General features: G+C 38.3%; 1 protein-coding gene across 1 annotated transcript; it reads right to left on the reverse strand.

The window, feature by feature from the left end:
* Nucleotides 1-1,199: 1,199 nt before the first annotated feature.
* Nucleotides 1,200-24,737, reverse strand: LOC127630285 (transcriptional adapter 2-alpha-like). Its single transcript, XM_052107785.1, has 15 exons — nucleotides 24,459-24,737; nucleotides 19,941-20,047; nucleotides 19,784-19,843; nucleotides 19,345-19,436; nucleotides 16,403-16,566; nucleotides 14,887-14,975; nucleotides 14,681-14,753; nucleotides 13,394-13,457; nucleotides 11,088-11,131; nucleotides 4,542-4,652; nucleotides 4,161-4,232; nucleotides 3,204-3,336; nucleotides 2,189-2,232; nucleotides 1,769-1,842; nucleotides 1,200-1,667 (listed from the first exon to the last, which is right to left on the reverse strand). The coding sequence occupies exons 1-15, from the start codon at nucleotides 24,481-24,483 to the stop codon at nucleotides 1,482-1,484; spliced, it is 1,338 nt and encodes a 445-aa protein (XP_051963745.1). The 5' UTR covers nucleotides 24,484-24,737; the 3' UTR covers nucleotides 1,200-1,481.
* Nucleotides 24,738-25,163: the final 426 nt, after the last annotated feature.

A 25,163-nucleotide genomic window follows, 5' to 3' on the forward strand; every position in this document is an offset into this window, starting at 1 on the left:
AATTTAGTGTTGATTGGATAAGCGCTCACAGATTAGACGTGTTTTCAGCTGTTTCTTGAATGCTGAGATCAGCAGATCGTGTGGAGGAACACAGAGAAACAGAGAGAGTGAAAGATCGTGAAATGGACTTTGTGCCACTTTGCGACGTGTCCACCAGACGCCTCTCGTTCATCGTCCGCAGAGAGTAAGTTGAGACATAGACCTACAGGAGTGAATTGAAATAAGAGACTGTTTCCTTTGGCTGTCATGAAGGCCAGAGACAAAATGTGGAGTGAAATCAACAGAAGGGTGAGGTGAGCTCTCTTTGGCTGATTGAACACCAGATGCTCTGCAGCGTCCTGGACCAACTGCAGTGGTTTAATCATGCTAACTGGGAGGCCTGACAACAGGGCATTACAGAAGTCCAGTCTTGAATTGACCAGAGCTTGGACCAGGAGCTGTGCAGCATATACAGACAGGACAGTCTGATTTACCTGATGCTGTTAAGCGCAAACCTGCAAGACCAGGTGGTTAATGAGATGTTGGCATTTAAACTGGTCATCCCTCACAACACCCAGGTTCCAGGCTGTCTTGACTGGCTTTAGCGTAGTTGATCCAAGATGAATAGAGAGGATTTAATCAACAGACTGGCTGGCTGGGACCATGAGGAGTTCTGTTTTGGCAAGGATGAGCTGAAGGTAACGTTCCTTCATCCAGGGCGATAATACTGAGAAGCAAGCAGAGATTAGAGCTGAAATGGTGGGGTTGTCAGGCTGTAATGAAAGGTAGAGCAGTGTATCAACTGCATAGCAGTGGTAGGAAAAACCTTAATGTGCCTTAATGATAGGTCCACGTGATGTTGTGTAGATTGAGAAGAGGAGAGGTCCAAGCACTGATCCTTGAGGAAAACCAGTGGTCAGCAGGTGTGACTGGGACACCTCTCCTTTCCAGTTGACCTTGAAGGATCTTCTTGTGAGGTGTGACTAAAACTATCCAAGCACAGTTCCTGTGATGCGCAGGTCAGAGAGAGTGGACAGACGAATCTGGTGGTTCACTGTGTCGAAAGCAGCAGACAAGGCAATTGTTGTTCCATGGCAAAATGTAATATTAAGTGTTAGGAGTTTCAAAATATTTGCCATGCACTGTAGACACAACAATTCCAGAGATAAAAAATGTATTTTTGAATTAATAAACACGTATGCAACAAAAGGAAATTAAATCATTGTTTTTTAATGTTACAGTGCCAAGGAGTCAGATTATCCTTGGCATAAACAGCAGCAGTCTAAGAGCACAACAAAAAACACAATAGTATTAAACACAACAGTAAAGAAGCACCCAGTGTTTTAATAATAAACAGGTGCATTTCAACATAGAATTAATTACATGGAACACATTACATAGAACCAGTACACTTAAAATCTATTTGTTGCTCATTCTGAACATGAATGATCTACAATAAGCCTGTTTCTTCATCAGATGTCCTTGGAGCAGTTTAATAAAACCTAAGCCTTATTGATGTAGCCCTCTTTGATAAGGAAATCATAGATTTTGCGTGTCTTGTTGACATCTATCTTAATGAGCGATCGGGCCTGTGCCAGTCGCAGACCCCCCTGCCGTCTGCACTCGTTCAGCAAGGCTTGTTTGTACTCCAGATACGCCCCAGGCACCAGACGAACCACCTGACATAACTGAGGAAAATGATGAGAGAATCGTTTATGATATATTATATCAATGAGGCAGATGTTTGCAAAATGAGCTCACGCTGGTAGTAAAGTCGTGTTTGCCAAACCTCTTTCTCTTTCTCATTAAGTTTCTCTGTGCCAGGAAGCCCTGTTAGGTTGAGAGGAGGTGCACTTCTTCTGCCTGTGGATTAAAAGATCAAAAGAGTACCGTAATTATTTTATTTAATAATTTTGATGGTGATGCAGAAATTAAACACTTCATCTTTAACAAGGTATGTCTATAAAAAGCCCAAGATTGTGATCAACTGTGTACATAGTTATATGGTTTCAAATATGGCCTAGTTATAGTTGTCAGGAGTAGCAGATATGAGTGAAGACATTATGTGTGGCTTCCTTTTTTTTAATGTGTTTTTGAGCCTGTGGCTACATGGCTGAAAAGGACATAACAGAGAAGGATAAAGAGGGCTTAGAGGAGGGGAGAAGAGACGACAGAATGTGAAAAATAGTGGAAATAAGCAGCATTGTACCTGAGGTAATTATGGTGGTGACCACAGGGGTTATTCCAGCATCGCTGTAAGAGAGGAACACAGTCAGTCATCAACAAAACATTACCTAACCAGTGCTTTCAAAATGTCTTGAAAAAGACTGGCTAGGTCTTAGGGGGTTCTCAGCACACAAAAGAGAGACTCTGAATCTTAAGTCACTTGCAGTTTGTCTACTTTTTGCTGAATTACTACACACTATTTTTTTAAGCTAGCACACAGCTTCAAAAACACAAACAATCCAACAGCACAAACCTCCACAAGCTGTCTGAATGAGAATACACTGTGGGCTGTAAGAATACACTGCACACTAAATCACACAAAAAACTAAATGGATTATATACTGGATTTGCATTTCTAGAGGGAAATACCAGTTCTTGCAAGACATCAAAAGAATAGTTGATTATGTAAAATGATTATGACTGAACCGAAAATACACATACAGGGAGAGATTGAGAGGGCGTTTGATCATCAATCTCTCTCTCTCTCTCTGTGTATATTGGGTTCAGATTGGTCTTTTGTATCTTACATCAATTTATCAATTTAAATGGCTAATTATAAATAGACAAAAAGATGTAAGATACCAAAGACAAATACAAATTAATTATGCAAATATTGCAATGCAATAGATGCTTGAACATGCATCATCGCTTTTAGTTACGGTGCGATCACATCATGTCAGAATTACAGCAATTACAAGTTGAGTAATACAAACCGTTCACGTCTGTTGAACTCATAATTATAACTAGGAAATACTGAATTTTATGAAAGCTCTGACTTCTCCCACTTGAGTGTTGTGACAACATATAAATACAACCAAAATGACTAACATATATCTGCATATTTAGCAAGAGATTATAAAGGCTGAAATGATTCACAAAATCTTGAATACAGTCCTATGGTAAGTGGTGGGAGCTGAATTAATTCTACTGAAAATGAGGGAGATGTATAAAGTGTTCAAAAGTGTAAGGAGTGAAGACGAGGATGATGAAGGGCTTACATGGCAGCCTGCTTGTGTAGCCACTGTTGACATGTGCGGGAGTCGTGAATGTACTGCAGGACGTCACACAACATGTTCCTCTTCCTGCGCTCATCCTCTCGCATCCGCTTCACACGCTCGTAAACCTTAGCACCTGAAATCCAGAGACGACAGGTTTCATATCAGCTCTAAGCAATAAACTCTCTAAATGTGACACTTTATTAATACAATAATAATAAAAAACAAGTTAAATGTAGTTAGTGGGATCCCTATTCAGATGGATCTCTCAGTTTTATAGTGAAATACTCTGTATGCACATACATTTTAACCCCAGGTTAAAGCCATTTTTAACCCTGGGTTAGCATAATTTTTAACCTCAGTTTAAGGCCAATTTAACAACAGGTTAAGGACACTTTTAACCCTGGGACAACATAATTTTAATCCATACAAGGCCAGTTTTAAACCCGGGCTAAGGAACATTAGCATAGCTTTTAATCCTGGTTTATAAAACTGCTCTACAGTAGGCACCTTTTTATGGTTTTAATACTCTGTAGTTAGCATCATTTTTAACACCAGGCCAATTTTAACCCTGGTTTAACACAAATTTTAAACCCCAAGATAAGGAAAGTTTTTTAAAAGAGGGTTGGCACCACTTATAACCCTTGGTTATAGAACTCTGCTCATGGCAGGCACCACTTTTGTGATGCCAAATGTCAAGTTTGGATTTGGTAGAATGTTACAACCAGTTGCTTAGAAAAAGATTACAAGCCCAAGGTAAAGTATGAACAGTGTGAATCATGGAACAAGATAACCAAAGATTACATTAACCCAGGGTTTAGAATGACCCTGGGTAAAGATTTTCAATTGAAAAACCCATGAATTAACCTGTAAAATCATATTTTTATCTAAACTCCTTTTTATTCAGGTTGGTTCCCATAATGTGTCAGTGAGGGAAGGTGCATCTCTAGCTGGTCTTACCACAGAAGGACTGAATTCCCTCACTCCTGTACTCCTGCAGTCTGTAGATCTCTCTTCTCAGCTCAAACTCCACTGTAAATAAGAGACATAAAGAAAGAGAGAGTGAGAGAGAAAGAGCAGATAGAGCTGTGAACTTTTCACCCACACTTATTCAAACTTCTGGGACAGATACACAGAACTCTGACACAGCATTAGTCAATGACTTGGGGGGCTTGTAATTTAACCCAATCTGTGCTCCACACACTCATTAGCCAACAGAGTACGGGGCCAGACTTATCTCGAGTCAGCTGAGAAAGAAAACTTAGACCTAGTCTGGAGATTAACCTACGAAAGGAATGATAAAATCATAATATCTTGGTATATAGAGTGTTGAATACTCACATGCATGGCTTTCGATGAACTTGTCATGCTCGATTGGTCCCACCACCCTGGCAAAGCGTCTCATGACATCATAAAGGTCCTGCACCTCCTTAGGATAATGCCTTTCCAGCACTGTGAAAAAGATGCACACAATTAATTTGATGAACAAATAAAGAAAACATTAGCGCTTGGTTTCAGAACCTACAAAGCTGCTACATAAGCAGCACTGAAATGAAACCACAGTTGACTGTATTTAAACACTCTACCATTGGCAACAACTCTGCGCACCACCATTATGCTCATGAGAAACATGATAATTAATTACAAAGGAGGTTGATGTTAGCATGTTGCTAAGCTAACAAAGGGAGACACTAATAAGCATTAAATATACATATACAGAGTAAAACAGCTAACTGTTACATTGAACTATAGTTACTGATACTTTTCAGTATGAAACGGATGTTGACATTTCGAACTAGTTTTTAATTTAATGTTAAATCTTACATTAGCATGTTGCTAAGCTATTAATGTTACTGTATTAATGACTTAGTACTTGGTGGCAAAACCCTTGTTGGCAATCACAGAGGTCAGACGTTTCTTGTAGTTGGCCACCGGGTTTGCACACATCTCAGGAGGGATTTTGTCATAACAAAACTCCTCTTAGCAGATCTTCTCCAAGTCACTAAGGTTTCAAGGCTGACGTTTGGCAACTCGAACCTTCAGCTCCCTCCACTGATTTTCTATGGGATTAAGGTCTGGAGACTGGCTAGGCCACTCCAGGACCTTAATGTGCTTCTTCTTGAGCCACTCCTTTGTTGCCTTGGCCGTGTGTTTTGGGTCATTGTCGTGCTGGAATACCCATCCACGACCCATTTTCAATGCCCTGGCTGAGGGAAGGATTTGATGGTACATGGCCGCGTCCATCGTCCTTTTGATGCGGTGAAGTTGTCCTGTCCCCTTAGCAGAAAAACACCCCCAAAGCATAATGTTTCCACCTCCATGTTTGACGGTGGGGATGGTGTTCTTGAGGTCATAGGCAGCATTCCTCCTCCTCCAAACACGGCAAGTTGAGTTGATGCCAAATAGCTCGATTTTGGTCTCATCTGACCACAACACTTTCACCCAGTTCTCTTCTGAATCATTCAGATGTTCATTGGAAAACTTCTGACGGGCCTGTACATGTGCTTTCTTGAGCAGGGGAACCTTGCGGGCGCTGCAGGATTTCAGTCCTTTACGGTGTAGTGTGTTACCAATTGTTTTCTTGGTGACTATGGTCCCAGCTGCCTTGAGATCATTGACAAGATCCTCCCGTGTAGTTCTGGGCTGATTCCTCACCGTTCTCATGATCATTGAAACTCCACGTGGTGAGATCTTGCATGGAGCCCCAGACCGAGGGAGATTGACAGTTCTGTTTGTGTTTCATCCATTTGCGAATAATCGCACCAACTCTTGTCACCTTCTCACCAAGCTGCTTGGCGATGGTCTTGTAGCCCATTCCAGCCTTGTGTAGATCTACAATCTTGTCCCTGACATCCTTGGATAGCTCTTTGCTCTTGGCCATGGTGGAGAGTTGGGAATCTGATTTATTGCTTCTGTGAACAGGTGTCTTTTATACAGGTAACAATCTGAGATTAGGAACACTCCCTTTAAGAGTGTGCTCTTAATCTCAGCTCGTTACCTGTATAAGACTCCTGGGAGCCAGAAATCTTTGATTGAGAGGGGGTCGATACTTATTTCCCTCATTAAAATGCAATTCAATTTATAACATTTTTGACATGCGTTTTTCTGGATTTTTGTTGTTGTTATTCTGTCTCTCTCTGTTCAAATTAACCTACCATTAAAATTATAGACTGATCATTTCTTTGTCAGTGGGCAAATGTACAAAATCAGCAGGGGATCAAATACTTTTTTCCCTCACTGTAGAAGTATATATACAGTCTAGTCAACATTTCCCTTACATAATTTTTTTTCTGCAGGCTCGACAGAATGCATTCTGAGATTGTCTTAAATACAAAGAATACACAATGCTAGATTAAGAATTTGGCTAATGCAAGGCATTGGCATTTTGGAAAAGCTTTTAGGAGCATGTTAGGAGATGCTAGGAGCATGCCGATGATGCCTAAAAACGATGTCTAGGTAGGCAGCTCACTATGTTCTGGAACAGCGCTTACATGCCACTAACGTCAAAGCAAGCTTTGATTGGCTGCGTTTTAAAAAGTAAAAGCCAAACAGCAATCTATGGAGATTCTAGCTGGGCCTGGCAGCTCAGTAAAAGCCTCCCTGATGGTTTCTTGACGGGTTCAATGAGCAGCACTATCAGCCATTAGCTCTGCCGTTACTGAGCAAGAGATATAGAAGCAAAAAGCTGCTATGTGGGAGAGCGTGAGGTGTGATATTCTGCCTCCGCTAGCTTTCCATGATGTTACAGAGAAATACACGTGCACACACACACACACACACACACACACACACACACACACACACACACACACACACACACACACAAACATACACGTAAACCATACATACCAAAACACACAAATAGACACACAAAATACCACATGCAGAAGTGATGCAACTGTTTAATGAATTTGCCCCTTAATATTTTGTAAATATTTTTCTTACTTTTCTTGTTTGTTTTTTTTGCTTTGTTTTTAGCTAAACCCATCTTGTGGACATTACATTTTTATAAAATGTTTCCTGTTGTGAGTCAAAACCAAACATACTTGGCTCTCCAATATGACTGAAAAGCTCCCAAAAAGTCAACCAGTGGCTTCTAAACGACTTTAGGAAAAGCAAGCAGACATGGCAACACACGTCACTCAAGCTCTATTGAACTGAAATCTCTATGTCCTGCCCACAGCAGTGGCTGATGGGATGTGAGACAGGCTGCTGTGTGTACAGACAGGTCAAGCTGTCTTGCTCTCTTGAATTGGGGATAAAACAACACCACTGTGAGCCATCAGGTCTTGGTCACTGCTTACATTATCACTAACCACACACACTCCTGCAGTCTCCATGGCAACAAGTCTGCCGTTCCACTGTTCCTATCGACTCTGTTTTGTCTTGAGTGCAAGAAGATGAGGAGCGTCGCTGGGAGCTTTTGTTTATTTAAACAAAAATTTCTTGAGGGAACGGCTCAGCCAATAAGAAAAATTCTGTCATCATTTGCTTAACCTAATGTGTTTCAAATTCATATCACATTCTTTCTTCTTTGAAACTCAAAACCTTTCAGCCTTAATCTTTTTTCCACACATAAATATCTAAAATCTCCTTTTGTGCTCAGCAGAAGAAAGTCATACAGGTTCGTCAGAACAAGAGCGAGAAAATAAACACAGAATTTTCATTTTGGGGGGAACTGTACCTTTAAAGCTCTCCTCACACATAAACACTCAATACGACTCGGGAGAACATGCGACATAATTGGATAAGTGTATTCCTACCCAAACTGACTGCTTACAGAAATGTCCAAGGGGATATAGTCAGGGACAGGTTTCTGTTTACCGAGAGAAGCCACAACAAATCCAAAGAGACAGACCAATAAAGGCTCATAAAAGATGCAATCTCCTTTATCATTAGAGTCGAAATGTTAATTTCACTGTAAACTATTCATAGGGGAGCAATCACAGTCACTAAAAACTATGCTAGGATTGGTGGGTTTTAGTATGGGATTGCTGTTTTCTTCTGGGATTCACTTTGGGATTGCTTCAGTTATTGGAGGTCAGAGAGGTTCATTTTGTGGCAATGACTTCAAGTCTGTGTGTAGGGAGACTAACCTGTAAATACCTGTATGGGGAATATTACCAGATCGCTCAATTCCACATATAAGAGACTGGTTTGTGTAGAGAGTTTATGTTCATATTATTTTGCAATTATGGGTATATATATATTGGGTATATACAGTAGTGCAGTGGTTCTCAAACTTTTTCAGAGTGAGGCCCCCCTTGTGTAGGGTGCATCCCTTTGTGGCTCCCCAAAGAAAATTCATGACACAAAACAATCTCAAACTTACAATTTGAATTAAACCAAAAACATTAAATTATACAATGCTGAAACATCAGTTCTGTTTGTTCGTAGTCCTATTTCTCTAATGTTTGATTACACAGAATTTATGATCAATTCTATATTTCATAAAATGGAACAGATTGTCATAAAACAGAAATAGTATTGTGTTGAAACTGATACTTTCAGAAATGTTTGTTTTGGAAAAGTACATCAAAAGTGAATAATATCGAACATAAATGTAATCTTTCCATAGTAGATGAATATTGAACATTTAATTTACATACATTTAATCAGAATTTGCATTAAACCTGTTAAATTTTGATGTGGTAATAAAATAAGCTTTTTTAAGCACTGTAGTAAAATATAAGTGGCTCAGTGGTTTTGTTTGCAACTTGGACTGCGTATCTGTTTTGTTTTTTTGTTGCCATAAAACAAATAGAAATGTCTACTGAAAAAGAAATAGCTTTAAAATATAAAATAAATTATGCAATGCAGGAAAATCAATTTAATAACAACTACAGTACAAAAGCGCATAGCCTGTCTTAGTGGGATGGGTGGGACGGCCTTTCTTTGCAGAGCTTATCAATTTTGGGTGTTATCCGTGACAGGCAAATTCTCAAGTCATCTTCCACATTAAGCCGTGCCCTGCATTTTGTCTTTATTGCCAAAATGGCTGAGATAGATGTCTCACAAAGATATGTGGTTGGGAAAGGCAACAATATTCTTATGGCCTGAAGAGCAACCTGTACTTCTTTTCAACCGTGGGCCAAAATTCCGCTGGAGTCTGCTGATTAAATCTTATCCTGAGAGTGCGATCACTGGCGCCATGTGGCGGTCCCCAGTTTCAGAACCACTGCAGTAGTGGCTAAAAATATCAGTACCCTTGGCAAAGAAGGCTGTGAAAGAAAATCTGCATTGTTTATCCTTTTGATCTTTCATTAAAAAGATTTACAAAAATATAACCTTTTATTGAAGTAAAACAATTCAAAGAGGGGAAATATCTCATTATGAAATAAATTTATTTTCTCCAAAACATGTTGGCCACAATTATTGGTACCTCTAGAAATTCTAATGAGTTAAATATATCTGAAGTATATTCCCATTCATATTTTAAGTTTTTTAGTGCATCTGGGTGACAAGGAACATGAAATTGTTCAGCTATGTCTTCCTGTTTCACAGGGGTATATGGTATACATAGGGGTATAAGGGTATATGAGGTAACACACAGGCCAAATTCCCTTAATCATCAATCACAGTGGGTTAGACTAAAGAATATAGTTATGATGTGTGGCAACAGGTGGTTGAGGTTCACAAAAAAAGAAAATAGCCTAAGCATTGAAAATGCCCATTTCCACCATCAGGGCAATAATTAACAAGTTCCAATCAACTGGAGATATTAAGAATCGGCCTGAAAAAGGACGCGTGTCTATATTGTCTCCACACACAGTGGTGGTTCAATTGGCCAAAGAATCTCCAAGGATCACAGCTGGAGAATTGCAGAAATTAGTTGGGACTTGGGGTCAGAAAGTCTCAAAAAATATATCAGACATCACCTACATCACCACAAGTTGTTTGGGAGGGTTTCAAGAAGAAAAGCCTCTGCTCTCACCCAACAAAAAAAATCAAGTGTCTTCAGGTTGCCAGACACTGCTGGAACTTCAAATGCGACCAGGTTCTATGGTCAGATGAAACAAAAAAAGAGCTTTTTGGCAGCAAACACCAGAGATGGGTTTAGTATACACAGAGATTAAGTACCCAATGTCCACTTTAAAATGTGGAGCTGGATCTTTAAAGTTGTTGGACTGTTTTTCTGCCAGAGGTCCTGTACATCGAATACATGGCATCATGCACTCTACCAAATACCAACAGATACAAAATCAAAACCTGGCTGCCTCTGCCAGAAAGCTCACAATGGGCCCTGGTTGGATCTTCCAGCATGACAATGTTCCAAAACAAACATCAAAATCAACACAAAAATGGTTCACTGACCACAAAATGAAGGTTCTGCCATGGCCACCCCAGTCCCCTGACCTGAACCCCATAGAAAATGTGTGGGGTTAACTGAAGAGGAAAGTTCACCAAAACAGACCTCTGAAGGATCTAGAGCGATTCTTTATGGAGGAATGATCTCAGAGCCCTTGCCAGGTGATCTCTGACCACATTAGGCATTATAAGAGAAGACACGGAGCTGTTATCTTGGCAAAGAGAGGTTGCAAAAAGTATTGAATAAAAGGGTGCCAATAATTATGGCCAATGTGTTTTGGAGGAAATATTTAATAATGAGATATTTCCACAGTTTCTATTGTTTTATTTCAATTAAAGGTCAGATTTTTGTGAATTTTTTAAATTAAAGATCAAACTATGTAGATTTTTTTTTCACAGCCTTCTTTGCTCATATTTACCAAGGGTGCCAATATTTTTGGACACTACTGTGTGTGTGTGTGTGTGTGTGTGTGTGTGTGTGTATATATATATATATATATTATTCTGATATGTTCTTAGAACTAAAATGCAATACCATGAATAATAATAATAATTGAAAAAAAAAAAAAAAAATCTTACCATGAAACTTGCGTAGGTTGATGAGCCCATGGTCTCGAATGATCCTTAAAAGACAATTTAATGTGAGAAGCAAATGTTAAGCTACCAATAAGCCAATAATAAAACTAGAAAACCAACACATTCTCATTCAAAATTGTGATTGGTAATAAGACAAGCATGAAGCACAGATTTGAAATCATTAGAAACAAAGCTGCTTCCTATCATGCCTAAAACCACCTCTTAACCATAGTAAAATCACTGCAACACACAGTCTCTCATGGCTTATAGAGCACAACAGCGCCCACCTACATTTTCAGCCACGTGGGTTACGGAAGTATTTTTTCCCATTAATTGTTTGCATAGGCTTTTCATAAAATCCACCATAAAAGAGTTTGAACCAAAGCAACGAGCGCCGAGGTGAATTTCAACATTAAATATTTGCTTTGAAGCAAAAAAGACAAAAGGTACAAGACTGTGCACTAACCGTTGTTCACAAAGGTACTAAATACAATCCAATGAAGCATTGCGCATTACGAAATTAAATTAAAAAAAGATATGAATAAATAAAACTATTGATTATAGGTTGTGTATATAAGTATAGAAACAAAATATTTAACATTTATTGCAAAACATTCCGATATGTACAAATATTTAAATACTTTAAAGCTGCACTATGTAAGATTTATTTTGGTTACAATGAACGAATGTTAATTATTGAGTGAGTACATAAACAAAAACCATGTTCAAAATCTTGCAATCTGTCTGAAGACATGTTAGCTTTCCTGGATCAGATGATGTCATCAAAAATTATGTAGAATCATGGAACGCTAAACCAATCGGATTGGGTTCAGAACGTTGCAAAAATCATCATCCATCATTAGAGAGACATGTGATTGGTGACTGTTACATTTGGTCACCAGGAGATGGCACCAAGTAAATGACAGACTCAATGATGCAGACTGAGTCAAATGGCACGGATTCTGTGAAATCTCATTATTAATATCATATCTGCGTGCTATGCAAACCTTTAGTCATTGTTGTGTTTGCATGTGTAATTTGTTCTTATGTACGATTATTAGGTTTTATTTGTTTGGAGAGGCTTTGGGAGACGTTTTGGACAATAGCATACATTTATTTTTGCAATGCTATAACTTTTGATTGCTTTGTCGTATCAACACAAACTTTTTCTCAGTTACAGGTGACATGATTGGGTACAAAACACACTGTGTGACCTTATTTACACCCAGATATATTTGATGCCAAATAATAAACAAAGTACACACACACACACACACACACACACACACACACATTTCTGGGAGTCTCAGAATTTATCATAACCTATATCATTAAATTCTTTTGAAGTTTTCTTTACAATGATAAAAATAGTTGACTCTCCTTGTTTTTTTTGTTCTTGTTGAATTATAAGCCATTAATTTTCAGTATGCCACTGAAACAGGAAATCTTTAAAAACTCCTTCTGAGCTTAAAGGGTTAAGCATAATCGTGTTAGATTAGATAAACGCACATGGTCAGAAATTTAGCATTGCAGTGTGACTGCTCCTACGAAGGCCTGGTGAGATAAAACCCCTATTCAACGTTGTCAATTGGGATGACTAGGACCAAAGTCTTGGCTACGATGTGTATCTCACAGTCTGACATAATGTCAAACCGTGTGTCATTGCTTTAACCTGAGATCTCACTAGGATAATAAAGTCTGACAAGCAGCAATTGTAGAGAACTGTAAAAAATCATACATTGTGCACCAGGTTTTTTTTTAACCATGCTTGGCTTTATGAGCTCGGGGCTATGTGTTATTAAAAGCATGTGTTCGGGAAGAATGAGGTCTGGTCTCAGATGTTGTGTGAAGCAGATTGTAAATGTCCTGTTCTGCAGGAGAACTCAAGAGTCAGACAGCAGCTGCAACTCATGCTCGCACACATACCACAAGCTCTTTGCACGGCAGCCAGGACTCATTATTGGGCATTAACACACAGATCCGTTACTACTAGAGCTGTCTGTGTGTTTGTTTTGAAAATCAGGCATGCAAATCTGTTGCTACGGATTATGTTACATTGCAACACACTCGCAAACGAACTCCAGCAAAGCATTCCAGCTTTTCTCACGTGCATGTGATAATTTGATTTCATTCTTCAATTGGTTTTTATGATAACAGTATGATATTTATTATATTTTGTTCAATGAGAATACAGATGCTCACATGGAAAAATAAATCATTTTGTCAACATGTACATGTTATTTAGCAGACCAGTGTTGCCCACTATTGGTTGTTCTAAGGCAGTACAACATGTGTGATTTCCAACATACCTTTTCCTCCTCTGTCTCTCCTTCAGTCTTGAATGATAAATATCCACAACAGCAACCTTAAGTGCTGCATCAAATTACAAAACACACAGTTAACAAGGTTAACAAGAACTCTGCATACACGGTACAGTGATTTTATTCATTTGTGGAGAGCTTTGCAAAAATATTTTCAATTTTTCAAATTTTAATGAAATATCTCTAAATTAACCAAATTAATCTAAATGAATTGCTTTATATTAGAAAATAAGAGTAAAACACTGAAATATGCTGTTTGCATAATAATTTTTCAATCCATACATATTTTATATTTCCCTAAAGTCACCCAGCAATGACAGCTTTAGATGTTCAAAATCAAACAGAGGGCCAAATAAAAGTGATTGGCGGGCTGGATGCTGGTCCAGTTGGCTAGCGCTATTCAAAGGTTTGAATCGTGGACATTTGCACCTCACATTATGCTTTGAATTTTGAATCTGACCTACACATGTTTTTAATAAAATCTCTTCATCCATTCTTTCACTATTATTTCTCACTTTCACGTCTCTGAGCAATTACGCAACCTTTGAGGAATCACTCATGCTGCATTACTCATTTGTAAGTTTCTTTGGATGAAAGCGTCAGCTAAATGAATAAATGTAAAACCTTTTCGGTCACACAGATTTCTTGATATGGTTGACTGATAGATCTTTAGTCTGTTTACTTTAACACTATCGTAATGCTCGCTAGTCTTAATAAAGATTTTGATCTTGAATAATAATGTCCTAATAATAATTAACTGTTCTTTTCCTGAAAATGTGGTAGTTATACACATTCACAGACCACAAATACTCATCTCTCACTGCCTGAGGCTACACTTTATTCATGGACGTTTTCAACTGTACCGAGTTCATTGGGTATACTAAAAAATTCATCATCATGTTACTCGAAAAAGAACAGTGAAAGCACAATAAAAGTAGTCATTAAAGGGGACCTATTATGCGACATTCACTTTTACATGGAGTTTGTATATAAATGCAAGTCATTTTTTTTCCAATCAGAGATTTTGTTATGTGTACAGTAAACGTATACTTTCAGAATTGTTTTTGTTTTTTGTGAAGATTTTCTAAGATTTATCAACATCATATTAAATAAAGTAATTCTGCGTCTTAACGTTTAGAAATTCAAATATATAACAGAGAACCACATTTTGTGCACGTAAAGTTCATTTCAGTAAAATGAGAGAATTGGTTAAGGATCTAAATGCTTTAGCAAAGCACTGCATGTTATTTCATATTTTGGCATTGTGGCACTTACCATGAAGAATATCTGAGTCATCATCAACAAAGTCAATATCTTTCAAATCCCATTCAGCATAATTATCAAACTCCTAATTATAAATAGAGAGACAATGAGCTGAATAAATAAACTGTAAAAAGTCATTACAAATTATTACATTACTTACCATGTTATATAAAAACAGATTGCTTCCTAAGACAACACAATGACAACAGGTAACTCACCTCCATGAAGTCTGCTCGAGCTGGCATGTAACCAGCCATATCTCTGGAGAGCTGGGAGTCAAACAAAGGCCTTGGAGGGTCATCTGTGGCTGAAAGAAACCCAAGCCAACAACATTTAACCACTATTACCCGATAAAGTTATTCATTAATATTCATTCAATGTAACCTTTTCTATCTCAGAACCAAAATCAATCAGATGATCACATCTAGTATTTGTGCAGTTTATCTGTCACGCGTGGGCGGATAAATCAGTGCCTGCAGGGTGTTGTTTAGCTTAAGACAAAAAGAAGCAGCCACACTGAACAACCAACAGATTATAACATCAACAGATTTCCTCTGCACAATATATGGTCTGGTTGTGGCTCATCTCTCACTGCTGGAGGCTACACTTTATTCATGGAAGTTTTCAACTGTACAGTTCATTGGGTATACTAAAAAGTTCTATCAGCATTGACTCATGTTGCTCCAAAAAGGACAAAAAAGCACAATGAAAGCACAATAAAAGTAGTCATTAAAGGGGACCGATTATGCAACATTCACTTTTACATGGTGTTTGTACATAAATGTGAGTCGGCAGTGTGTGTACACAACCACCATATAATGTTAAAAGTCCATCCACAATCTGGCATCCCGGCATTTTCACAATGGGCCGACGCACTTTGGGGCCGGTGGGTCGCCACAAAACAGACCGAATGGGCCGTGATAAGCTAAAATGAGCCACCGCGTTATGCAGCACGGACCACAAAACGGCGCCGCGATATGCAGAAAAGGGCAGTGACTCCGCCCTCTCTCTCCACAACTATTGGGCCAGTTGCCATGTAAAATCCTGGGCCGATTTCTCTTCCCAGTCCAGCCCTGCCTGAACTCCGGTATTTAAGCTGTCAGTCATATAGGTTCTGATTCACTGTTGCTGTAGAACCAAAACACCAGCTGTAAAGGCACAGTCCTCTTCCGGAAAGGGGGCGGGGATCAGCAGCTCATTTGCATTTAAAGAGACACACATGAAATCCGTGTTTTTGATTTCACCCAAGAGACATTTATAACATGGTATAATAAATTATCCGTGAGGTATTTTGAGCTGAAACTTCACAGACACATTCTGGGGACACCTGAAACTTATATTACATCTTGTCATAAGGGGCATAATGGGTCTCCTTTAAGTCTTTTGCACTATATTTCAAGTCTGCCCTATGCCATAGCTCACAAATCGAATTCACTATTATGCACATTCAAATATGGTAGTCAAAATGTGGCAAATTCACTGAATAAAGAACGCCATACAGTTTGGAAAGAAATTATGACAGAATCGAATAACTTGTATCCCATTAATCTCATTACAAGTTTAAAAAGATAGTATCAATGGCCTCAGATGTTAAAGACATTTTATTGATAATCTTATACCATCTAATAAGAGTTGCAATTTGTTTAAGCCTTTTGTTTGTCTACATTTAAAGTTGAATTTACATAACAGTAGTTGTTCATAGAGCGGTTTTAATGTTAACAGGTTTTCACTTACGCTTAAAGGCAATGGCTGTGTCAGCTGTTCGGGATAGATGCTCTTCCATCTGTCGGAGACTGAGAAGAGTGGAGGAGAAGAGAGGATTGTTGATGAAGTTCTTCATGTAGTGGCCTTCACATTCTTCTTTTGTCTTGGTGCGCATCTGATAAGCCACATCTTGCCTGAAAAATAACCCAGAGTACAAGGACATTATCCTCCAACACAGTGTTAATCTCGTCAATTTATGACCAAAATGTATTTTTAGTTTGTCAACGAGAACAATGACAAGACAATAAATACGCATCATGACGATAATTTAATGATTTAAATTAAAACGTTCTTTTGACGAAAATATGATGAGAAGAAAATAAAACTGCAACATATGTGAGAAACATCGAGAAGAAATATCTAGAAAGAATTGATTCATTTAACCCTCCAATTCTGACCAAGTATGTTACTGTTCGCAGTCATTTATGACCGGACACAAAACATTTCTTTTATTTTAAGAATTGATAACATTTCTTCTTTCCTGAAGTAAAAAACTATCAAATTATGCACTTTTTCTGAGATTTTATGTTTTTTAGTCTTACTTACATATATATTTCTTAATTTCACCATTCAATTGCATACGCAGATTAGCTAATTTATGTAACTTCACCACATTAAAAGCCTAGCTGAAACATGAAGACAATATTAGAATGTGTCCTGTATTGCTACCATCTGGTGAAAAAAGTTAAAAAACATGACTTTAGAGAAATATTATGTTATGACAATAATAGATGGCTGCAGTGTTCTCTAGTATTTCATTTACTGTGTAGTAATTCTAAATTTGATCACAAGTTATGTATTTAGACATTATCAAACTATTATTTGTCATAGTTTAGCATTTCTCTGTTTTGATGTGTCAGTTTTTTTAATAAAGTCACATTATGCTTACAGTCAAACCGGACCTGGTGTTAAATAAAATGATTTTGTTACCAATAATTTATTTCAAACATCAAAATGTATTAACTCAAAGTAAATGAATAATAAGGTCAAGAAAATAAACAAAAATGACTGTGAAAACGGCTCTGTTATAGTCTCACCAGTTCATTTGTGTGCATGTATGTGTTTTGCACTCTGCATTTTGTAAAGTCAAACCCCTTAATTTCTGTGTTTTTTTTCTGCATTGTGGCTGATTTATATTTTGCACTTGACAAAAAAAATTGCTCTGTTTTTTAGTCTTTCCCATTCATTTCTTATGGTCGGTCAATTTTGACTGTGAACAACAATGGTGTCTCTCTCTTTTTTTTTTTACAACAACTTAGAATTATGAGTCCTCGGCAAAAAATGGAGGCCATTCCATGTGGGGGTTGGTCTCCGCCAAGGCTGCGCTTTGTCACCAATCCTGTTTGTGATATTCATGGACAGGATATCGAGGCGTAGTCGGGGTGGGGAAGGTGTGCGGTTCGGTGCTTTTTGCAGATGATGTTGTCTTCATGTCATCATCGGTCCGTGACCTTCAGCTCTCACTGGATCGCTTGGCAGTCGAGTGTGAAGCAGCTGGGATGAGGATTAGCACCTCTAAATCTGAGGCCATGGTTCTCAGCATTAAACCGATGGAGTGCGTACTCCAGGTAGGGAAGGAGGTATTGCCCCAAGTGAAGGAGTTCAAGTACCTCGGGGTCTTGTTCACGAGTGAGGGGACAATAGAGCGGGAGGTTGGCCGGAGAATCGGGGCAGCGGGGGCGGTATTGCACTCGCTCTATCGCACTGTTGTCACGAAAAGAGCTAGGCCGAAAGGCAAAGCTCTCGATCTACCGGTCAATTTTTGTTCCTACCCTCACCTATGGTCATGAAGGCTGGGTCATGACCGAAAGAACTAGGTCACGAGTACAAGCAGCCGAAATGGGCTTCCTCAGAAGGGTGGCGGGCTTCTCCCTTAGAGATAGGGTGAGGAGCTCAGTCATCCGTGAGGAGCTCGGAGTAGAGCCGCTGCTCCTTTGCGTCGAAAGGAGTCAGTTGAGGTGGTTTGGGCATTTGGTAAGGATGCCCCCTGGCCGCCTCCCAAGGGAGGTGTTTCAGGCACGTCCAGCTGGGAGGAGGCCTCGGGGAAGACCCAGGATTAGGTGGAGAGATTACATCTCCAAACTGGCCTGGGAACGCCTCGGGGTCCCCCAGTCAGAGCTGCTTAATGTGGCTCGGGATAGGGAAGTTTGGGGCCCCCTGCTGGAGCAGCTGCCCCCGCGACCCGACTTCGGATAAGCGGTTGAAGATGGATGGATGGATGGATAGAATTATGAATCAAGTCCAGTTTTTTGTGTGTGTTCAGATGGCAAATGGAGAAAAATTCACTAAGTCTTGTACTGCTCAGATAGACTTTTAGACAATTTGTTTGGTTGAAATATGGATTTTGGTAAAAAATGACCAAACAGTAAAGGAAGGTTAATCCAATATTCCATTATGTTGAGTATATCCCTGCTTGAGCTACATGAAGACAAAGAGCTGAACAACGGAAAATCTAACTCCTTAAACTGATTAATTACCTCACTCAAACGCTGACAAAACCTGAACTGGCTAAAACACAGAAAATGTATAACAGTCTGTAAAGCATAAAGAATTCAGAATATAGTTACTTATTTATATTGCTGATACTTCAGCAAATCCATTGTATGCTTTTACTTCTGGAACTCAGGTTTCACAACTTAAATATGTTATTTTCATTGCCTAAAATTGAATACAATTTTAATCAGAGAAAAACTGAAAGAAATGAATTAATATGACTAAATTTAAAGGAAATTTTCATCAAAGACTAGAACTATGACTAAAACAAAAAACATTGTAAAAATGAACGCTGCTCCAATACGATTCATTTTAGGGTCAGATATTAATGTGAGATCTTCCACATGCATTCATACAGTCTCTGCAATAGAAATGATACAACTGAGTTTGACATTAGAAGGTAAAGAAACTACACTGACCAGTTACCAAAACCACAGTCCATGACGGCTTCTAACAGAGCCATCTCCTCTTGAGCAGTCCAGCCAGGCTCTAAAACAGGAAAATCTGATGTCTAGAAAAGAGTAGATCAAAAGATGTGTCATTTCTGTAGGCAGGACGGTTTCCTACAAGCTTTGTAGGAATTGATCAAAAATGTATTTGACAAAAAATGACACATTTTTCGAGAATTAATAAAACAGTTTTCAAATGTCTCACTTACTATGTATTTATAACTAAATAAATATTCAAAATTGTTAAACAAATATATCAAATAATTAAATATAATACATAATTCAAAATAATCTACATATAAATCATAAATATAAATCTTAAAATTTGATTTTTAATATAAGTCTTAATAATAATAATAATAATAATACGTTTATTTAGTGATTATTTTAATCCAAAGTGCTCTCTTACCATGATTTCATACTTGTGGTCACTCTGGTGCTTTTTATACTCGTATCCTCTGGTAAAACACTGTGGCAGAAAGATAAAAATCACATATAACATATTTAAAATATCGAATAACAGTTGATATGCACTAAGTACTAGCACAATCTACCCAATGACCCACCTGCAGACAGAGGAGGAAAGGTGAAGGTCCACATTCTGCACATTTAATGTATGGCTCCACTAGATATGAAGAGCATCCACGACATGGAGGCTTATCAAAAGGATCACCTGTAAAGCCATAAACAGTATTCACATGATGAAGTTACCCAGGCATCTCAACAGACTCATATCCTGTATCCAAAATGAACCACATTAACCAGTTTCCAGCAAATACCATATTACAGTTATTAGTATCACATTAACTGAGGTAACTTGATCTTATCTACCACTGCTGTCAAAAATGAAATTAAACTAAATAACTGAAAGATTCTTCAAACACTGTTTTAAGCAGACCATGTTGGTCAGTGATGTGACGTTCATGTTTTTGTGCTGAATTATTAGGCTTAATTATAAAAAAAAATACATGGAAAATGCAATTCACACAAAACAAATACCTGAACACCTCTTCTATGAACTTGTTTTCAATTTCTTTTGTTCTCAAAGTCATTTTTATATTTTTTCAAAAAGGTCCCGGATCCTGGAGACAGTAAAAACAAATCTAAGTCTCATCAAAAGCTGAAATTCTTGAAAAAAAGAAATGTTGGCACACTGAATTATAATTTTTTTTTTTTTTTGGTAAAGTAAACAGCAGAAAAGATTAAGCACTTTCTACATTGAATACGTTAGTTTAAGCGAGAACTTGAAGATTTTAGTAAGTCATTTCCGAGCTAGAAGCCTTTTGCAAGGAAGAATTGGTGAAAATCCCCCAAACAAGAATTGAAAGACACTTAGCTGGCCACGAAAAGCATTTTGGAAATCTTTTGCTCGCTTATCTATTCACAGCAACAGAAATTTTGATCAGGGGTGCCCAAACTTTTGCATGCTTCTATATATACACTGTATATAACTTGAAAAAAATTGTTTTTAATAAATAAGTTGTGTAAGCTCTCATGTATTCAAGATGCAGTGCAAAGAAAGAATTTTAATACCTTTAAGGCTACTTTTAGGTTCCAAAACACAGCATTTTTAAAGTCAGTAAATTATAAATATTTGTTCCGAAAATGCTATAAATGTTTTTTCAAAAAATTTATGAAACCAAATTTGACAGGCAGATTACATTTCTACAAACATGACGTGTTTTAAACTAGATTCTAAAAATATTTATCATTTTTAATCACCTTGGACAATCTTATTTGGTCAGTGACACATCTTAATTTATGAATCTAACAGATATAACAATGACTGGAGTAACTATGGTATTTTAGCAGATACAGTGAGGAAAATAAGTATTTGAACACCCTGCTATTTTGCAAGTTCTCCCACTTAGAAATCATGGAGGGGTCTGAAATTGTCATCGTAGGTGCATGTCCACTGTGAGAGACATAATCTAAAAAAAAAAATCCAGAAATCACAATGTATGATTTTTTAACTATTTATTTGTATGATACAGCTGCAAATAAGTATTTGAACACCTGAGAAAATCAATGTTAATATTTGGTACAGTAGCCTTTGTTTGCAATTACAGAGGTCAAACGTTTCCTGTAGTTTTTCACCAGGTTTGCACACACTGCAGGAGGGATTTTGGCCCACTCCTCCACACAGATCTTCTCTAGATCAGTCAGGTTTCTGGGCTGTCACTGAGAAACACGGAGTTTGAGCTCCCTCCAAAGATTCTCTATTGGGTATAGGTCTGGAGACTGGCTAGGCCACGCCAGAACCTTGATATGCTTCTTACAGAGCCACTCCTTGGTTATCCTGGCTGTGTGCTTCTGGTCATTGTCATGTTGGAAGACCCAGCCTCGACCCATCTTCAATGCTCTGACTGAGGGAAGGAGGTTGTTCCCCAAAATCTCGCAATACATGGCCCCGGTCATCCTCTCCTTAATACAGTGCAGTCGCCCTGTCCCATGTGCAGAAAAACACCCCCAAAGCATGATGCTACCACCCCCATGCTTCACAGTAGGGATGGTGTTCTTGGGATGGTACTCATCATTCTTCTTCCTCCAAACACGGTTAGTGGAATTATGACCAAAAAGTTCTATTTTGATCTCATCTGACCACATGACTTTCTCCCATGACTCCTCTGGATCATCCAAATGGTCATTGGCAAACTTAAGACGGGCCTTGACATGTGCTGGTTTAAGCAGGGGAACCTTCCGTGCCATGCATGATTTCAAACCATGACGTCTTAGTGTATTACCAACAGTAACCTTGGAAACGGTGGTCCCAGCTCTTTTCAGGTCATTGACCAGCTCCTCCCGTGTAGTTCTGGGCTGATTTCTCACCTTTCTTAGGATCATTGAGACCCCACGAGGTGAGATCTTGCATGGAGCCCCAGTCCGAGGGAGATTGACAGTCATGTTTAGCTTCTTCCATTTTCTAATGATTGCTCCAACAGTGGACCTTTTTTCACCAAGCTGCTTGGCAATTTCCCGTAGCCCTTTCCAGCCTTGTGGAGGTGTACAATTTTGTCTCTAGTGTCTTTGGACAGCTCTTTGGTCTTGGCCATGTTAGTAGTTGGATTCTTACTGATTGTATGGGGTGGACAGGTGTCTTTATGCAGCTAACGACCTCAAACAGGTGCATCTAATTTAGGATAATAAATGGAGTGGAGGTGGACATTTTAAAGGCAGACTAACAGGTCTTTGAGGGTCAGAATTCTAGCTGATAGACAGGTGTTCAAATACTTATTTGCAGCTGTATCATACAAATAAATAGTTAAAAAATCATACATTGTGATTTCTGGATTTTTTTTTTTAGATTATGTCTCTCACAGTGGACATGCACCTACGATGACAATTTTAGACCCCTCCATGTTTTCTAAGTGGGAGAACTTGCAAAATAGCAGGGTGTTCAAATACTTATTTTCCTCACTGTATATCCCTTACAAAACTTCTCTGGCAGTACTATCAGATGGCAACAACGTGGTCATTTGATATACTGAACACATACATTACCTTTTACAATATTCCTGTACCACGAATTTACATGGTACAGAACAACTTCCATATTTCTACAATATACTATTTAGATGGCACTTTGATGTGCATGGCACTGAACTATACCATATTTCTACATTATACTATTTAGATGGCACTTTGATGTGCATGGCACTGAACTATACCACATTTCTACATTATACCATTTAGATGGCACTTTGATGTGCATGGCACTGAACTATACCATATTTCTACATTATACTATTTAGATGGCACTTTGATGTGCATGGCACTGAACTATACCACATTTCTACATTATACTATTTAGATGGCACTTTGATGTGCATGGCACTGAACTATACCACATTTCTACATTATACCATTTAGATGGCACTTTGACGTGCATGGCACTGAACTATACCACATTTCTACATTATACTATTTAGATGGCACTTTGACGTGCATGGCACTGATATATATACCACATTTCTACATTATACTATTTAGATGGCACTTTGACGTGCATGGCACTGATCTATACCACATTTCTACATTATAATATTTAGATGGCACTTTGACGTGCATGGCACTGAACTATACCACATTTCTACATTATACTATTTAGATGGCACTTTGACGTGCATGGCACTGATCTATACCACATTTCTACATTATACTATTTAGATGGCACTTTGATGTGCATGGCACTTTGATGTGCATGGCACTGATCTATACCATATTTCTACATTATACTATTTAGATGGCACTTTGATGTGCATGGCACTGAACTATACCGCATTTCTACATTATACCATTTAGATGGCACTTTGATGTGCATGGCACTGAACTATACCGCATTTCTACATTATACCATTTAGATGGCACTTTGATGTGCATGGCACTGAACTATACCGCATTTCTACATTATACCATTTAGATGGCACTTTGATGTGCATGGCACTGATCTATACCGCATTTCTACATTATACTATTTAGATGGCACTTTGATGTGCATGGCACTGAACTATACCGCATTTCTACATTATACCATTTAGATGGCACTTTGATGTGCATGGCACTGAACTATACCACATTTCTACATTATACCATTTAGATGGCACTTTGATGTGCATGGCACTGAACTATACCACATTTCTACATTATACCATTTAGATGGCACTTTGATGTGCATGGCACTGAACTATACCACATTTCTACATTATACCATTTAGATGGCACTTTGATGTGCATGGCACTGAACTATACCACATTTCTACATTATACCATTTAGATGGCACTTTGATGTGCATGGCACTGAACTATACCACATTTCTACATTATACCATTTAGATGGCACTTTGATGTACATGGCACTGATCTATACCATATTTCTACATTATAATATTTAGATGGCACTTTGATATGTATGGTACGGATCTATACCATATTCTTATATGTTGGTATGTACGTGGTACTTCAACGTATACATGGCAATGAATGACTACCATATATGTTTGCCATTGCATTGGTGCTGTCGTGTTACATAAAGCACGTTATTTGGATATGAAGCTATTTTTGGTGATAATGGAAAATCTACTTACTTCCAAAAGATGCCAGACGATCCATACTGCAAATGATGTTGTCTGAATGATGCTCGATCAGACTCTGAGAATGTTAAATCTCAAATGTTCCTCTTGTTTGCAGTTGTTTTGAGAGCAGCTAAGATTTCTACAGATTTATTTAGATGAATAAAGCCCAACGGAACCTCATATTTCTGTAGTAATAAATAAAAACAATGATCGTTTGTAATATTTAGCACATTAAAGCGCATGTAAACACATTTCAGTGTTGCGGGTTTGTGCGGATGTGTTCATTGGACATGTTATGAGCAAGTAGAGTTGACCGCTTTTGCTACAGCGCCCCTCTGCGGCACCTTCGTGCTCAGTCAAACACAATTAACACATCTTTTTAAATATTCCCACAACGATGGTCTTCAAATTGGTGTCAAATTCAGATGAGGTTCCAATGCAATGTAATCCTTTTTTATATTTGTCAATTAACTGATGCTTTACAGTTTTGTATGAGGGAAAGGTCTAAATTCAAGTTGTTGGTCATCAAATATTTCAGAGAGCTGTTTACTGCTGCGAACGCATCATGTCATTGAGTTGAGCTTGAGCACCGGAACTATCGGTGAATTAATTATTCAGGCTAGTTTTGTGCAGTAGATCAACTGATTTATTGAAAAATAGCCAACACATTTGTTTGCAAATCTAATGTCGTTACCTCTCTCAAACCTCATGAACGTG

The sequence above is a fragment of the Xyrauchen texanus genome, chromosome 36 (assembly GCF_025860055.1).
Source record: "Xyrauchen texanus isolate HMW12.3.18 chromosome 36, RBS_HiC_50CHRs, whole genome shotgun sequence".
Taxonomy (NCBI): Eukaryota; Metazoa; Chordata; class Actinopteri; order Cypriniformes; family Catostomidae; genus Xyrauchen; species Xyrauchen texanus.

Coding starts and splice junctions, on each gene's coding strand:
- LOC127630285 (XM_052107785.1), bottom strand. CDS start 24,483: ATGGATCGTCTGGCATCTTTTGGAA. Junction 19,844..19,940: donor CTTTCCTCCTCTGTCTGCAG/GTGGGTCATTGG, acceptor TTTCTGCCACAG/TGTTTTACCAGAGGATACGA. Junction 4,653..11,087: donor CAACCTACGCAAGTTTCATG/GTAAGATTTTTT, acceptor TCTTTTTCACAG/TGCTGGAAAGGCATTATCCT.